Genomic DNA, 19119 nt, shown 5'->3' with positions numbered 1-19119 from the left:
TGTTCTGAGATGTTCTGCCTTGAATAATTAGCCTTAATCTCTTTCATTGGTTTAATCAGCAGATGATCTATACAGGGTCATTCATTTTCATTGGTAAAAATTCATGTAAATCTTGAATATTTCTTTTAGATATTTTGCATTTTTGGTACATGCTGACATTACTTTTGTCAGTCTCAGTTAATCCTTATCACCATCATAGGTCCTGTTTATCAAAGTTGATGTGTGTGTGTGTGTCTAAAAAGATCACTGTCTAATATATTGTCCTGAATTGTGTTCAGTTTGTTTTGTGGCTATAATGTTTTAGTGGTGTTTGAATCTACGTTTTTTTTTGTTGTTGTTTCTGTTTTTGTTTTTAACATCCAGGTTCTGCACAGAGACTTTTTTGGAAAAGACTTGCAAGCTTCAGCCTGCACTGCCTTTTCTTTTTCAGAAGTTAGGAATATTCCTCGCTCTCTCTCTATATATCTGTTGAAACATACTTTTATTTAGCTTTACTCTGTCTAAATTATTCTAACATTAAAGTTTCCCCAAATGTGTTGATGGCAGAAATAGTGTTATATAGTGTTATCTATTCCCCACGGTCTCTAAAACAAAATCATCCTCATTAAGTTATCCTGTATACCCCAGGCCATTAATGGTACAGCCTCACTGTTTTTCTCATGTCCGTCATTGTGTAGACAGGGCATCCTGTCCTATGAGGCAGCATGCCACTAAGTGATAAATTGTACAGTGTACAATACAATACAAATTTAGAGTGGAGAGAAGGCATGGAGCAAGAGTAGTCAGGGACTGCTACAGACACATGGTAGAATCTGAATAGGACCTTGAGTATATGTAGTGTCTGCACAGGCAGAGAGGGGGGGGAAGGCTTTGAAATGCTTGTAAGTATAGAGTAGGAAATGGCATGTGTGAGACACTGGAAGGAAACCCTCCGGCTGGAGGGGAGCATACTTGAGGGTTAGTAAGAAACAGAGTCAAGAAAAATCAGATAATACAGAACCTGGGGAAAACAAATACCAAGTGCTGGGACACGAAAGGCTCAATGAATTTTAGCGAATATTATTAAACATGGTAAGAAATAAAGATATTTTGTAGCATTTTGATCAGTGAAAGCTGTGAATGGAAAGCGTTAGTAAAATTCCCGTGGTAGGCATCAGATGCCCAATGATTAGTTGGAGAGACCAGCCAGGAAGCTGCAGTAATGGACCAGATGGTCTTGTCAAGGAACAAGAAAGAGCAACTCTCAGCACTTTCTCAAATAATAACATGAAGGCAGATTTGAATATAAGGAATGGAGAATAGTATTAGTCAAACAGCCAGATATTTTAGCCCATATTACTGGAAAAAACTGGTAGGACTCTGAGAAAGGGGACAAATTAGGAAAGAAAATTCTTACTACAGGGAAGACGGAAAGTTCCCTCTTAGACTTGTTTTGGAGGGGCCAGCAAGCCATCTGACTGGAAATCATTTGCCAAAAGAAGAGGGGAAATAATTATTATTGTTATAACTCTAGTGTTGAAACTCTAGATGGACACTTATTGTGAATATAGTTGACACTACTCTTAAAATATTAGGATTATTTCTAAATTTAATGCCTCTGGAATTTATTGGAGAGTAAGGAGAAATTAATGAGCCAACAAAAATGATTTCAAAAGTGCAAACCCTTTACTAATGTAGATGAACACCATTCTGTTGTCATATGACCCTTTTCCCACTGTTTTTAAGATCAATCAATCAGCAAATAGTCATCGAACTTGATGAGCTAGATGCTGAGGATACCGCGCTCAATAAAACAAGCACAGATCCTGCCCTCAAAGAGCTTACAGTTTAGCAAGAAAGATCAACACTATAAAATATTTCCTGACACCAGAAACTTGAAAGGTAAAGAACTATCAGTCATTAAATGCTCAGATATTCCATCATGAATTGGAACATGATTTGGGAGTAAAAGAAGTATTTTAAAGAGATTTAATACGAAGGCTTCTTTCTGGGTTGTATTAGTCTAACATTTCTATGTATGTGTATGTTTTAATAATTCTACTAAAGATCATGTAACCATGATCTTTCATAAATCACGGTGTCCTCACGATAAAAGATATTAATGATTGGTTCAGCTTATTTATCTATTTTAGATTCTTTGTGGCTCTATTATTAGAATCTTTAGTTGATATGAGAATTCTCATTTGATATATGATTTATTTCTGTGCCACTTTCCCACCATCTTCAAATCAAATTAGAAGATGGACTATGAGATGTGTAAATCTTTTCTGTCACTTCTATTAGATATGTTAGACAGTAGGGACTATTTTGCTTAAGTTTAGCATTCTTTCCAGAAGTAACATTCTGCATTCTATCCTTAAATGGACTGGACAACAGATTAGATCATGTTCCTGCACTACCTGGAGATCCGTGGGAGCCATGGGGAGGCAGGATGTGCAAAGATATCGAGGGGAAAACCCTGTGCTTGTATTTTCAGTTACATTATGTGGTTTGATGCAGCTTTAACATCAGTAATAGTGGATAAAGGAGCATCTGAAAGACCAGGTGCATTTCATGCAGATGACAGTAGCTTCAATCTTACCATTCTTGCAATATCGAAACAATCTCCAGTGAACTTGGTTTGGAGCCAGTTCAGTAGAGATTGTTTCTGCACCGAAGGAATGAGGAATTAGAACCTTCTTATAAAATGAGCCATAATAATCTGAGTTTGCTTCTGGTCTGGTTCATATTTGAGCATGGAATTTTTGATGATGAATTTTTCCAGTGGTAGCAGAATGTTTTAGTGACTTTCTTCTGAAAATAACATATACATCAAGGTATTCTCTTATACACAGGGTGGGGAGAAGTAGAAGTTGTGAGTATGTGAAACAGTTTATTCTTGTGTTATTATTTATTAACTATTGTATTATTTTCCATATAAACAACTGTTAACCTACTTTTGCCCCACCCTGTATCTATGTATAACAGATATGTTGGTATAGACATAAATACATAATTATTTATATATAAATAGGTACAAAATACATAATTATATACATGATTATTTATATATGACGATATATAAAATTATAATATATAATTCCAATCATAGAATTACCACTAATTAAAAAATAACACATACATAAACAAATTTTTATAAAGTTGATTAAACACATGAAAATTCTGCTGATGATTTCAAACAAATAAAAATCACTAGGGAGGTGATATAATTTTCAGCAATAAAGCAGCACATTAGAGGCAGTAGTGAAAGGTAAAACTACCAAGCAAAATAAAATACCTAAAAAATATTCTACGTCTCATGTGTTCTGTTTATACTAGGTATTTGGGAGATGCAAATAAATACACGATTCTCCGCTCCCACGAAGATAGACAAGAGACAGGAAGGGTGCATAGTTGTTTAGAGTGAAGATGGGTGCTCAGTGTTTTGCACACAAGCCGTGTCACATGAATCTTCCAGAAGCCGGCGAAGCCACCTGGGACGGCGTCCTGTGCGGCGGCTTGGCGGCCATATACGTGACGTCACTCCCCAGGACTCAGTAAATGGCGCCACGCATACGACCACCAAGCGGCCGCGGCAGTGTCGTGCGCGGACTCCTCGCGGTTCTTCCGTGAGTACATCCTCTGCCTCCCCGGTGCCAGCCCTGTTTTAGGTTCCGGAGACTCAGCGGGGACAAAACTGGCCGGGCTCCTGCCCTCACGCAGCTCACAGCCGAGGAGGTGTCTTCCAGGCCGATCGCGGGGTCCGGAGGGAGGGAACCTGACTCGCACGGTCATGCACGTCGATGGAAGACGACGAGCCTACTGTGTGTCCCAGGCGGGTTCTCGAGGTACAGAGACCTACAATGGCAGAGCTGCTCTGTGTACAACTTGGAGAAATGGGCCGTCTCTGCAGTGTGAACCCCGTGGATGCGGGACCCCGGCGACTGTGCTGCAGGGAGAGGTCCCCGCTGCCTGCCACAGACTGAACTGCTCTCCCTGGGCCTGGAGTCCAGAACCACAAACGGGTATAACCGACAGGGTTTCCACATCGCCGTCCTTACTGACGATAATGTATGTGGAAGAATTATTCGCAGTTTTCAGTTACTTGTACTTTTCAAAGTAACAAAGGGTGCAATTGAACTTCGTGAAGTGTCAGCCCTGGTTCTCTGAGGTGGGATCAGCTGCCTCCAGGGTGTCCTACATACTCTCTACCTGAGCAGTAGACACCAGAACTGCTGCGGATATGACAAACTCGAAGCCAATAGGGGGATGCAGCGAAGGAAGCAACACAAAACGCTTCTCATCACTGTTGTCATCGTTGTTGTGGTCGTGGTCATCATCATCATCACCACCACTAGCATTTTTCGAGTGCTCCTGTGTGCTAAGCACTGTTCTAAGCCTATTATTGCATTACTGCAGTAAGGGAGAGGCGGTGAGGGGGTGGTTTTGATTGATGTAGATGAGCCTAATGGAATGTTGTGACTCAAACTGGTACTTCAAAGTCCATTTGGAAATCAGGTTGATAGAATTCAATAAATATACTGCTAGTGCTTTTTCACAATAATGTATCTAAGAAGTGACATTTTGGAGTAACTAAAATCAATGTCATTTAGTTAAAAAAAAAAGTACTTTTCTCTGAGGAGTATCAACATGGAACATAATGAGTGTTGTGAAAGGAAATGGATGTATCAAAAATGTTTTATGGACAATTCCTTCAAATCAAATACATAATACAAATTCCAACAGAGAAACACATTTCTGTATACAAACAGCACAAAACTTGGAGTGCCCTTGCCCTGTGCAGTTATGTTTGCTAGGAAAGATGCCCACTAACCGCAGAACATTTCTGTCCATGGCTCATGCAAATATAAAAAATTCTTTCTATCTTTGAATGTTACAATATATCAGGTAAAAGTTTTGAATAAAAGTGACCTACTTTAGTTTTTAAGACACCAAAAATTACTGTAGCCTTTGTAATAAAAAAGGTGAGATGATACTCAGACTGTCTTGTTATTATCTAGTAGTTACTTTACCTTTTCTTTTGTCAATGTCTAATATAATTATATGCTTTATGAATAAAACTACTTAGAAATATTCACATATAGTTGATCAAATAGTATTTCATTTGAGCTACAAAAAATAACAATATCAATATATAAATAGAATATACCAATATTTCTGCATCTAGAGAACAGCAATAAGGCTCAGGCGTTTACAGACAAAATAAAATATTCTAATAGTTTCTACAATATTCTTGTTTAAATGTTTTATTATATTTCCAATGGTATAAAGTTACCTGCATTTCTAAATATTAGATTACGTTTAGCATATTACACTGTACTTTACCTAAAGATTTAAATAATATGATAATCTTACATAATAAAATAAACTATACTTATTATCCAAATAGATACAAAAGGGCTACATTTAAGTTATTCCTGCAAATCATTTATTTGATGTATAACATTACAAAAAAAAATTCTCTTTAAAAATTATATTGTTTATAGAATGTTAGTAATATTTTTCCTTGAATAATGTAAAGTTTATACAAACTTGTAAGCCTGTGACTACACATTAAAGAAACAATGGAAATCATAAAACCCTATGCAATCTTTGTTTAGGTAAGTATAAGAGAATCAGATACTAAGTGATCTTTACCGTCAGCTACAATTCATTGGCCAGTGTTGTGATGCGGTAGAGAGGATACAGATCAAGACAACTTGAAATTTATTTATATAAAATTAACTCATTTCCCTTTCATTTGCTATTAAAATGATGTGATGGTGGCGTAAAAAGTTGACAAAAAAACAAAAAAAAACAGGCATTGATAGGGCTTTTTAAGACAATTATAGTTCTGACTACTTGCTTAATCATTTAGTAATAAAACAATATAAAATTATGTAAAGTAGACATGCTGTCAAAAGCTGGAGTTATGGAGTGACTGTGGTAATGTTAAACTTAAAACTTGGTCAGGTTTTGATAAGAAATACATTTGAGAATCAATGAACAGACCAGAAGAGTTTAGATGTTTTAAAGCGACAGCAATCCCAAAACTATGATACAGAGTCACATGGCTAACATGAAAAACATTTTCTACAAAAACATTATTAACCTTCGATGTTAATTTCCAAGATAATAAGGAGATGTCTCAAATTAATGCTAGATTTTTGTAAACCAAGAAGGCTCACATTTCTGGGTAAACCTAACACTAAACCAAATCAGTGTAAGTTCTGAGGGGAGATTTCTTAACAAAATATTAAGAAAATGATAGTTTTGAGGAACTTAGTTTTGGCCTCTGGAGAACAATGTTTATTCTTACTAATGTCCATTCACTCATACCAAAAATACCCCTCCATATTTCAGCATTCGTGAGTAACATAACTTAGAATAATTTTGTTTTACTTACATTCATAAAGATGAGGAGTATGAAGCACCAGCGAGTAAATGGGATCTGCATTTTTGCGGTTGAGTTTGACTTTTTCATTCCTAGAAAAATAAAAAAATAACAAAAACTAAATTAATATAACTTTAATATTGAGTATAGCCTTTTTTTTTTTTTTTTTTTTTGTCTTTCTATTTGACTTGTAGAGGATCAAGGTTCCTAGACACCCTAAGTAAAATCCATGTAAGTAAGAACAGGATGCTTGGAGATGCATGTTCCATTGCCCTTCCTGTCTGCCAGGAAAGAGTGTTGTCTGGTTGTTGTTGAAAGTCCTCCTTAAGGTAATCTGGAGTCACCTTTATATATCAAGACCAAAATAAAGAATTCAGAGACATCAAGAGCAATGAATGTGGACTTCAATGAACATTTGGTATCAATAGAACTGCTGAAAATTTCAATGGAAACATCCAGAAAGAAGCCATCTGATTGGGCATGAACAAATAAAATCTGTGGCTTGTAAAGAATTCATAATAATTAAAAGGCCAACTTTTACTTAAGAAGTCTTATTTAGAACCTGGAGTTTTTTTCTTTCTTATAATTTTTTCTTCAAGCTTCAAGTTGCTATTAAGAATATATTTCTTCCACTGCAATGATTATGTCACCTAAAAGGTCACCATTCTTACTCAAGACCATGAGAGTCAGAAGCAGACATCAACAGTTTTTCATGACTGCAGATAGTTTTATGTAAGGAAAGATAATAAAGGGGTAAAACAAATTCTTCACGCACACTTTATAGTAGAATTGAGTTGTACTGAACCTGTGTCTAGTCAGAAAATCTCAAATGTAATTGTCCAGGGCCAAACAATACCTTGTAGTCATGACTCTCTTTGAGATAAATATTTCATGGTGATTAGTGATGAGGCGAGAAAGAACATATAGGTAGAGGTGTAAAGAATGACAGGGCTTTATGAATTGAGGGTGAAAAACAAGGCCAAAAAGATAGAAGCATAATGGAGAATGAAGTAATTCACCTTCTTCAAGGTTCTTCAAGGAAAGAGAAGAAAGAATGAAGAGAGTTAAGAGCAACAGACATGGAAAACCCAAGATAAACTAACAGAGACCTATAGCTTAATTGAATTGATAATAAGGATGGATAGGTTTCAGAATGGAATCTAGAGAGACTAATGTGTAGTTTTTGAGAAAAGGGTTCAGAATTCAGTGGCCTTGAAGAGAATAGTTTCAAGCTAAGGCTTAGAGAATTAAACCTGAACCCAGGTAGAAAAGGACAAAATCAGGCAAACGGCAGGTGATGCAGATAAAAATGCAACTTGGAAGTTTTCAATTTGGAATGGGAACAGGTGAGACAGATAAACTGTGATCAGACTATCATCTGGTACACCTAGAAAAGGACTCAGAGAAAACCAGAACAAAGCTTAACTTCGACATCGGTTTATTTATTTGCTTCTTGATACTTTCCCTATTGCTTCTCTTCAGCAAGGACTTTGCTCGATCGTATAACCCTAGAACCTAGAAAAGTCTGGAATATGGTAAATGCTCAGTAAAGGTAACGTAATCATTATAAAGTTTTTCTTTAAATTGTTTAAGGACCGATTTCCTGACCCTCACCAGTTAGTTAAGTTGGTTAGAGCGTCGTCCACATCCAACAGGGTTTCGGGTTAAATCCCTGGTCAGGGCAACCAATAAATGCATGGATGAGTGGAACAACAAATAAAGGTTTCTCTCTCTCTAAAAAATAAATGGATTTTTTAAAATAGGACCCATTTCCCTGAAATTTGAGTGTCTTGAAAAGTATCTTTTAAAGGCTCTATTGATTAGCTGGATTCCTCTGTAAAACAGAAATTAAGCAGGATTAATGCCATCAGGGATGGCCAATAGTGCTGGGACCCTGAATGTCAGCCATGATGACACAAATAGCTTTCTTCCTAGCAGTTGTTTTCTGCCGTAACCCAAACAGCTAATCTTCAGTGCTCTGATCTAAGGTAGTTATCTGAAACAATGGTGTCAAAGTCCATGCAATGTGGCAAATTAGTATTTCGGGTGAAGTGAACATTTTGCAGCCTGTTTTATTAAAATCAAATCTTGGTCCTTGTGAGGAACTTGCATAACTCACTCTGCCAGTTCACTTTTTAAAAATCAAATATATAAAGAAGTTACGGTGCATAAAACAAGACTTAGCCAATCACAAATTTAATTAGAAACACCAAAGAAGTCATCTTAATAAATGTGATTTGGTTTGGGGATGTAGATGGGATAATAACCGAGAAGCACACAGCTCAAGTTCAGTGAATTCAGGATGTGTGTATGGGCATCTAGGTAACCTAGATCCGTAAGTAATCCCCATTCATATTTTCCCAATATCTGACCAAATTTCTAACGACATTTTTTTGTATTTGTCCTGCTGCTCTGTTGGTTTGCATTCAGTGATAGTAGCTAAAAGGAGCACCGGAGAAGTAAGAGCTAGAATTTATGCAAAGCCAATGAACTGAATTGGAATAACAGAATTGACCAAGAGTTGACTCGAACAGGACCTGTGACTCTTCTCTACCTTGACCGGCAGGCAATAGCTTCTCCAGTGCAAGTTGACTTTCACATGAGTTCACTGCTTCTCAGCTGCTGTTAACGTGCACAGTTGTTAAGGGGCAGGCCTTCCTGGGACCTGAGCTAACTGCTGGCAGGGAGGTGACAGGTAACAAAGCTCTTTTCTTGGCCCCTGTTCTCTGCTGCTGGAGTGAAACACATACCCCTTCAACCTCAGGCTGTAGGTTCCGGAAAGTTCTGATATTCTTTGGAAAGATAAGTGGAAACCTAATGTTTATCCAGAAAACCTATGTATTATCTTGGTTGATTGATAGCCAAGAATACATGGTAGTCTTTAGTTACATTAAAATGTATCATTAAAACGGACATTTTTCTTTTAAGAAGAAATAGTGGGAAAGGATGAAAGGAAACTAAAATGAATTAAGTACATACTTAGAGCCAGGTAATTTAATATGTTACATTATCTCCACATCAAATGCAAATAGCATTATCCCCACTTTATAGGTAAGGAAACAGTGGTTCACAGATGTTAAATGACTTGACTAAGTTCTCACAGTCAATGAGGGGCAGAGACAAAATTTAAAAACATTTCTTCAAAACTATGTTCTTTCCAAATTTCACACTGATTCTAAAATATGCACATTTAAAATCAATATTAGGTAATGACAGTTTGATAATAAGTTACCAGTGATTTTTTTTTTTAATTGGTCAATGCTTTAAAGAGTATATAATATAGCCCAGCTGGTGTGGCTCAGTGGATTGAGCATTGTCCCATGGACTGAGAGGACCCAGTTCCATTCTCGGTCAGGGTACATGCCCGGGTTGCAGCCTCCATCCTCAGTAAGGGGCATGTAGGAGGCAGCCCATAGATGTTACTGCCAGTGATTTTCTTTTGATTACCTGCATTTTCTAATTTTTACCGTATACAGGAATTACTTTTGAAATATAGAAAAGAAGCAGAATAAAAAGAGAAATATTAAGTCACTTTTATCCCAGGTTTTATTTAGTGTTGCTAATAGGAAGGTTCCCTGTGGTGTCTTTGGAGTGCAGAGGAAATGGTGGGGGTGGGGAGAGGAAGTTCTATTCATCTCACCTTAATTGTTTGGGCCTGCTTTCAATCTGCCTCCCAGTAACTGTAAGTATACTTTAAAAAATAGACAGATGATGCGTTATAGAGCCACATACCTGAAAACTAGATCATTGTACTAACCGATGTCACCCCTATACATTTAATTAAAAAAATAAAAAATGAATGTTTGACAACAATCCCCAGTAAGGAATCCCCCACAAATTAAAAGAAGGCACTTAAACCAGTGGGAATGCCATTTCAGTGAGGATATTCTCTATGATTAAAATTCATTCATGATACTAATAGCAAGTTGTAATAAAAAAAATGAGTTAGCAGTACATTTTAGACAGAATGTCTGGTGACTGTTCTAATTACATCTCTTAAGAGTGCCTTGATAGTGATTAGATGTTAAAAATATATCTCACAAATGTAATTACTAAACTATAAAGGGAAATGAATCTCAGTGGCCAATGAAAGATAGTCAGTCAAAACATACCCATAAAAACAATTCCCAACAAAACACAAAGGCAGAATACATTCAGTGAGAGTACAGATACTTGCCCAAGTTTTCCATTTTACTTCCCCCCCCCAAATTTAAAACATATGTTTTTATTGATTTTTTTAGAGAGAGGAAGGAAGAAAGAAATAGAAACACTGACGATCGGCTGCCTCCTGCATGCCCCCACTGGGGATCGAGCCTGCTACCCAGGCATGTGCCCTGACCAGGAATGAATTGAACTGGGACCTCTCAGTCCGAGGGATGACGCTCAATCCACTGAGCCACACCTGCCGGGCTCTGTTTTAATTCTTATCATTGTTTTGCTTCTTTGGAAATTCCCACTAGCAGGGAGAAAACAAATTCTGTTGTGTCTCACATTTGCCTTCCCTAATCTATACCATGATTGAACATTACTTCAATGTAGCTAAAAATAGTTAAGTTTTACAACATCTGTGCTTGAAATAAAGGTAACCCCTGACCGAAAGATAACAGAGCATACGATAGTTACATATCTAGCCTTAGCAGTACTGGTACTCCAAGAATGCAGCAGAAATCCTCGGACTCTGTTATTTCCCCTGTCCAGCAATGTTTTTACTTTCTCTCACTGTATATGAAATCTGTGATCTGCCGTCTTGGGCAGTACTCAAATAGTATTTGTAAATAAGATAGGCCCCGATGTCTACAACAATCCTTAAGATTTTAAGACGAAGAGATAAATATTTAAAATGTTCAATGATTAACATTCTGATATGTCTTTGACCAAAAAATGCCAGATTGGCAACTCTATGTAAATTACACCCATGTCATATCTTGAAATGGTATTTTTTTCTTTTTTTTTATCCTCACCCGAGGACATTTTTCCATTTTTTATTCAGATAGAGTGGGAGGGAGAGAGAGGAAGAGAGAGAGAGAAACATCGATGTGAAAGGGACACATCAAGCGGCTGCCACCTGCACAACCCAACCAGGGCCAGGGACAAACTGCAACCAAAGTACATGCCCTTAGTGGGAACTGAACCCCGGTCTCTCTGGACCAAAGGCTGACGCCCTAACCACTGAGCCAAACTGGTCAGGGCTGAATGAATAATTTAAAAAGAAAAGAATATAATAGCCATTAACTAAATACCTTCGGAGCTTTAATTCTCACAGAGTGAATGGAGTGGAAATCACATATCGACCACCCTAATCACACTGATGCACATTTACAACAACTTCAGGCAGAATGAGCTGCCATATGGAAAGTAAATATTTTCGCTTGTGGTTTTCATAGTGAAAAACACAAAAGAGCAGGTGTCACCACTCACTACCTCCACTTTACAGACACAAAAACAGTTCAGGTAATATTAAAAGTCACACAGATAATATGAAGTAGCAAGTATATGCTGGGGACATGAGCGATGTTCAGTGTTTTTATGATTGGAAACTCTAGGCCCTAGAGTCTAGGGGATCTCAAGCCTGGATGCTTATTAGAACCACCTGGGGAACTTTAAAAGCACACTGGTTTCCTGGTCTCATTCAAGATTCTGATTCACTGGGCGTGGCCCAGGTGTTGGTAAGGAAACATGCCTTTCAGTTTAGGGGTAGAAGTCTGGCTGGATCTAAAATTAAATTTTAGCTCTTCATTTTACTCTTGCCTTTCACGTTCTCTGAACTCTCTACTTGAAGGGAAACAGACAAGAAAGGAAAAGGGAACTTTTCTGTTAGGAGGCATTTGGTATGCTTGTAGAAAAAAAAAGATTATTTTTAGAAACAAAACAATTCTTCTTAACTGAATTGAGAAAAACAGTTATTTTAAGGAAGGAAATTAAATGATTCCTTTTTCTGGATCATAGAAAAATCCAACTTTTATGTTAAAAATCTTGTGTGGCAGAAATGAACTGTGGACATAAAGGAAAACACCAGGCTGTGAGGCTGGGACCCAACTGATCCATAAAAAAGATTACGCCAGGTAAGTGGGCATCAATTTATCATTCTCAGAACCACCAGCCTATCTGCCCAGGAAACATGAAGATGACCATTGGCAAATTAGGTTGAATGTTATCACTTGAAAGATGACTTGGTTTTGGTGAGAGAGAATGAAGTTGTGTCTCTAGGAATTGGTGTTGGACTCAGGCTTTGCAAGATCTTGACTGATCTGAGGGCAAAGGAAGACACAGCAGTGCCATCTTGGTTCAGATAAAAGCACGGTGGAGACAGATCCCATTAGATTCCCAAGGAAAATCCTTTTCCTCAACTCTCCTGGATTGTCCTCAACAATATTGGTTTTTAGACAGGAGGTGATGAAGTCCTATCTTGCACATTATTGAAAATCTAATTTTCCAAGCTATTCTCTCAAGAATTGCTGGCAACTCTGAGACTCAAGTTATTAGAAATATGATATTGCTACCTTGGAAAGAGAAGACCCTTATAGACTGTTTAAAAACTAACAAGCTTCCTAATCTCATATCATATAAATAAACAGATGCCTTAGGTCCTTTTGGACCTTTTAGTACATGTGACAAAAACAAAACAAAATGAAAAAACTTTCAAGACAACTCAGCAGAAATTCCAATATTAAATCAATCTAAAACTTTGGAGGTCAACTGCAGAAATTAGCTTTATTTTCTTTCTAAAGACTTTGGCCAAAGTAACCTGTGAAATGCTCACATTTGGAAATGAAGCTTCTGCCAAATACAGATGTTCCTTATTTTCTCATTGGAAATCATTCTATCAAGTGAATTTTATTTGTTCCAGGAACACTGTTGCATTTGAAGATAATGTCCCTCACTAAGGGACAGCATCAAGTAAATTATATGTATGACATCAGTATATCATAAAAGCTTAAATACAGAATAGAAAAATCTGTATGATCAAATTAGTAATAGTTCATTCTAATTCCAAAATTTGGATATTTATAGGCCAAGTACATAAAAATACACTTGCCTACATCATCCTAAAGCTTCCCTATAATCATACTAGTTAGACATTATATTTATAATACTTTTGCTAATTTTAGCATAGAAGGGATTTTCAGAGATGATTTGGAATGCCCTATATCTTAGAAGATATTTTCTACAGGCTTTTGAGATTTTTTTCTCTCCCTATAAATTTCCCTGTTGTGAGCAAAGGCATTTGTTTATATTTCACTGATCAGAGTGAAAGTCAGAGTAGAGTAATGAATACTCTATAATTATTTACACTGATGATATAAAATGTGTCTTCCCCTAAAAACGACAGTATTTTGAAGTCAAGGTAGGTCAGCATTTCTCTGCCGCACATTTTCCTGGTTCAGAGTAACATGAGGAACTGAAGAACCTGCCCAGTGGCCATGGGGGGAAAAGTCCCTGGGAAGTATTAAGGTGGGGCTCATCTTTCACGGCCAGGAAACCTCCAGGACTCCTGGATAGCTCTGTGAAGATTCCACCCTAATGGGCAAGGCTCTCCCAAGGAGCTTGAGAAAAGAGAGGAATAACACTGTAGTTTGCATACGTTGCATCAAAGTCTTCATCTCTAAGCCCGGACCAAGAGAACTGGGGAGCCTCCAGAGTGTTATTTGGGAGCATGACAGGATTCTTTTTGGAGAAAGGGTTGGAGAAGAGCAGTCTTACAGTCAGGGACAGTCAAGGAGCTGGAGCCTGTGGGATTGGGGAAGACTTCATGGAGGAGGTGACCTGGAGTCAAGAACAGAAAGTGTAAAAATATGCAAGGTGAAAAAAAAAATATGTGTATATTGCTTAGGAACATAAACAGATGTAATTTTAAAAATCACGTAGCTAATAACTAGAAATTTTAGAGTGACAAATAAGAGTTGCCTCCCAGTAGGACGGGAATGGATTGCTACTAGGAAAGCATCCATAGGGTACTATGAATGATTTTAAACTTACAGTTGTTGGAGACATAGTATGGTGGTGCATCACACTATTTACCTTCACAACAACCCTCTGTGGTACGTGGCATCTTCATTCTATTAAGGACAGAACTGCATCCCAGAGGGATTAAGAGACTTATTCAGTCTTCCAATTAGAAAGAGGCAGAATCTAAATTTATTTTTTTATTAAAATTTTTTTTTCTTTATTGATTTTACAGAGAGAGGAAGTGAGAGGGAGAGAGAAACATCGATGAGAGAGAACATCGATTGGCCACTTCCTGCATGCCCCCCACTGGGGATTTGGCCCACAACCTGGGCATGTGCCCCGACTAGGAATCAAACCGGCGACCTCTTGGTGCATGGGTCAGCACTCAACCACTGAGCCATACCGTCCGGACCAGAATCTAAACCTAAACCTAAGTTTCTCTGAGTTTACTACCAAGCTTTCACTTTCCCACTACCTCATGGTGGTTTCCTCATTTTAGAAAAGCATTTCTTTTATTTTATGATACCAGAGTTTGTAAGAAAAAAAGTTATTCAGAACCTTAAAAATATACCTAACACTGGACTTTCTAAATTTACATGGAATCAACCACCATTTGGTGAGTATGAACATGGAGGAAGTCTTTGGCTTAACTTCTGCTTAATCGAGTCCAGCTGGAGATCCTAAAATACTTAGGAAAATTATATTTTTGGTAGTATGAATTACTGTGACTTACACAGACCTCCTGAAAAGTCTAATTAAAAGGCAGCTGTAGTGCAGACAGGAAGAGGCTGTTGGGTGGTTCTTCAGGAGCTGCGTGTGGTCTGGAGGCACCTGCCCTTCTCACCAGCAAGAGCATCCGATGAGTCCCTGGGAAATTATCTGGATCTAAATCGCACTCATCCAACTTTTTTTTCCTTGGTAAGTGGAGACACTGACATAATTTATGAAAAACCACTCTCCTTCTAATGTATGATTAGCATCCGTAGGAACTGGTATCAAATGAATAAGCCGTAGAGCCCACTATGTAGGAAACAAAATATTTAAGGCAAACCAGAGGCCCCATGAAGGCCAGGGGCAACCATTAACACTTGCTCGATGCACACAGGTGCAGACACAGAGCTGCTGCAAGGCTGCTGCTCCCACAATGCTCTGCGCTCCAGGCCAGAGGCGGGGCCTGCACCTGCCAGGAATCCTGACCCCCTCTTGACACTGAGCTGCTAGGATGGTCTCGAAGTGATGCTGGCCTCAGACAACTGGGATACTAGCAATCCCCAATTAGAAGTCTCAAATGTACCACAGAGGATGTGGGGGGAATAAAAGGTTTTCAAGGATGATCAAGCTAATCATTTTTGTTAAAAAATGTTAGAATGAAAAAACTTTTTTTTTTAATCCTCACCCAAGGACATTTTTTTTTTTTTTTGCATTTATCTTCAGATAGAGCAGGAGGGGGAGAGAGAGAGAGAGAGAGACATCCACGTGAGAGAGACACATGGAGTGGTTGCCACCCACACGACCCCAACCAGGGCCGGGGACAAACTGCAACCGAGGTATGTGCCCTTAGCGGGGACCAAACCCTGGACTCTCTGGTCCGCAGGCTGACGCTCCAACTGCTGAGGCAAACCGGCCAGGGCAAAAAACTCTTTAAAAACATCTACTCCTCAGAGTAGAAGTATATATTTTTATTTGTTAGGGCACACCTTTGAATACAATATAGAACCACTGGTTTCTCACAGAACAGCGGATTTAAAAAGATATTTCTTCTGTTTTTGTATTTTCATTCATTGGAGTTCTCATGTTTTATTTTTAAAATTTCTATATATGTTTAAAAAGGTAACATTTTCTAGAATATTGTGTTTTTGTTTGTTTGTTTTTTAGTTAAACCTCTTAAACTTTCCACATGGCATCGTGAAGTGACCAAGCAAGGTTTGAATCCCTGCTATGGCATTTATGAGCTGTGTGACCTTGGGAAAGTCAACCAATCTCTCTGAGGCTCCATTTTCTCATTTGAAAAATAGGGATCATAATGTCTGTCTTGCAGTGTTAATGTGAATTTTAACAAGGTTGGAGTCATACAGCATTTGACATGCTGTAAGCATTCAGTGTGTAGACAGTTGTTTTATTGTGACCTGGGTATGTTCTATTTCTTTTTGAACATAAACTATAATTTAACACTGTGGCCTTAGAAAGCCTAATAAGTCAGGGAAAGGGCCCAGATACAGTTAAGAAGTAGAAAGTCCTTATACACTTTATAGAATTAAGATAATAACCTTTATCTCTTTGTGCAATAAGATTATTAGAAGAGATGCACACATTTATGGGATAGTTTTTGTGCATTCTGGGTAAGCCTTTTCTTTTCCTAACCAAATTTAAAATTTTACACATTAACAAAAAGTCCTGTTCATACACAAACTATCTTCTAGACCAGTGGTTCTCAACCTTCCTAATGCCACGACCCTTTAATACAGTTTCTCATGTTGTGGTGACCCCCAACCATAAAATTATTTTCGTTGCTACTTCGTAACTGTAATTATATCTTAGACAACCCCTGTGAAAGGGTCGTTCGACCCCCAGGTAGATCATCTTCTGTCATTTTAATTATAAAGAATAATCTTCATTGAGATGATAAAATTATTCTGCTTTTAAACTAGCCTTTTAAAATAATCTCAAATAATATACAGAGGCTATTTTCCCTTGTGCTCTGGGAACAGCCTTACCACCTTAAAAAATGGTATGTCATTGACATTATCTGAAGAAAAATATTAGCAAATAACAATGATAACAATGATGATAATATCAAATATTATTAGCATTTGCTGTGTACTTGCAATGTTTAAAGTGCTTTATATACGTTGCCTTATTTAATTTTCACCCCCAGTTTACAATCTATCCCTCCAATGTCTTCAATTATTATACCCAACTATTATTTGAGTAAAAGTCTCATGTCTTCAACTAGACTGGGAGCTCTTTGGAGACAGGACTCATGTTCTGTTGGTCTTGGTATACTTCAGTCACTGCTGAGCAGAGAGCCTTGAATAAAACAGCGCTTCAAAATTACTAGCAAATGAGCAAAACATCCCCTTTAATTGCTTTTTTAAACCTAGAGATTGTTCCTGTATATTTAAGTCTAAGTCACAACTGTGAAATAAAATTTAGGTCAATATAAAGAAGTTTCCAGTAAGTAGATATTAAAAATCCAATATCTATTCTAATATATAAAAATTTGATAATTAGATAGGTTTCCTTTTGAAGTAGTAAGTTTCTAAGATCTCAACTATAACAAATGTGCATATTACTGCTTAAAAATTTTTAATGGATGCCCATAATTTATAGAAATTTATTTCAGATAATATATTTATAACTCTAAGATTCTCTGATTATAGTACTCTATAATTACATTACCTATTTCCATACTTAAATATTTCTCATCATATAGGTAACAATCACCCATTAAATAAAATGAAAAGTTTATGTAGAAGGAAGAAGGACATTGGTTACAATCCCACGACCCCAACGCAACCACCTCCAATATTTTGGTCTATTTTTTCCAATATTTTGTACTATTATATATAATTTTTTCTTCTAATTTATTCAAATTATAAACATATCTCATGCATTTTATTTATTTCTGCTCAAGGAGAAAAATGCTTTCTAGTACAACTAAGCAAATTTGATTTCAAGTTGTCCCATAAACTTACTGATTCTATTACTTGCATTCCTTCACAAGGAGCTCACATATGCAATTGATCTCAGAGAATTATCAAAACATTAGATTTAGAAACAATATAAATAAAAATGAAAATAATGTATGTGTGTGCATAAATTTTATAAATATCTGATCTGTATCTTTAACGCTTTGTCTCTAAATAGGTAATGAAACCTACAACCTGTTTCAGAAAAGTCATTCCAAACACACCCAGAATAAAGTATATGCTTTAAAGGGAAGTTTGGCCCTGGCCGGTTTGGCTCAGCACTTAGAGCATTGGCCTGTGGTCCAGAGAGATCTGGGTTCGGTTCCCGCTAAGGGCATGTACCTCGGTTGCAGTTTGTCCCTGGCCCTGGTTGGATCGTGCGGGTGGCAGCCACTCGATGTGTCTCTTTCATGTCAATGTTTCTCTCTCTCTCTCTCTTCCTCTCTCTTTCTCCACTCTATCTGAACAAAAATTGGAAAAATGTCCTCGGGTCAGGATAAAGAAAAAAAAAAGAAAAGGTTAATATAAATGTTTGCCTTATAGGGTTGTTTGGAGAATTAAAGAAATTAATGCATGCAATATACTTGGAGAAGTGCCTGAACACACACAAAGTGTTTCATAAATCTCGATTATAATTATCACTGGCAAGTCTTTCAGTGAAATGGTAATCTCATGTCTTGAGGCTGAAATTGTTTTGTAATAATAATCTTTTAGAAATCGCTTAAGCATTCCTACCTTCCCTCTGTTCTACACATTCCTGTCTTCCCGTTTGACTCATTCAAAATATTTATTTAAAAAGATGACCTTTTAGCACTGATTCCTTGCTGTATTTTCTCCAGTGTTTTAAATTTTTTACAAATCTGGACTTACAACAGAAGTTCTAGGCTACTAGGGACTTGCAAGCTATCTCAGAAACTACTTGTTTGGATTTCTCAGAACTATGTTCAAACTCATTAATGAAATAATTATCCCACCAAAAGCAGAAAGACTTTTAAATTAAGATTTAGAGCAGAAGATGATGCAGAGCAGGTCATGGTGTGTCTGTTAAACACAGAGCAAAAGGGATCAGGAGCCAAGAACTCAGTTTGAGTCTGCTTTACCAGACTGCAA

At 37.3% G+C, this 19119-nt stretch overlaps 1 protein-coding gene across 1 annotated transcript in view; it reads right to left on the bottom strand.

Annotated features, from left to right (window-relative positions):
• The window catches only part of CALCR (calcitonin receptor), a 39433-nt gene extending 32997 nt beyond the window's left edge, over positions 1 to 6436 (bottom strand). Inside the window, exon 1 of the mRNA XM_036247311.1 lies at positions 6386 to 6436. Within this exon, the coding sequence (XP_036103204.1) occupies positions 6386 to 6436 (51 nt within the window). The remainder of the gene's footprint in view (positions 1 to 6385) is intronic.
• Positions 6437 to 19119: the final 12683 nt, after the last annotated feature.

This window comes from Molossus molossus, unplaced genomic scaffold (assembly GCF_014108415.1).
Source record: "Molossus molossus isolate mMolMol1 unplaced genomic scaffold, mMolMol1.p scaffold_m16_p_7, whole genome shotgun sequence".
Classification (NCBI taxonomy): domain Eukaryota; kingdom Metazoa; phylum Chordata; class Mammalia; order Chiroptera; family Molossidae; genus Molossus; species Molossus molossus.
Note: the sequence above shows the minus strand (reverse complement) of the source record. Positions and strands in the feature narration are given on the sequence as shown.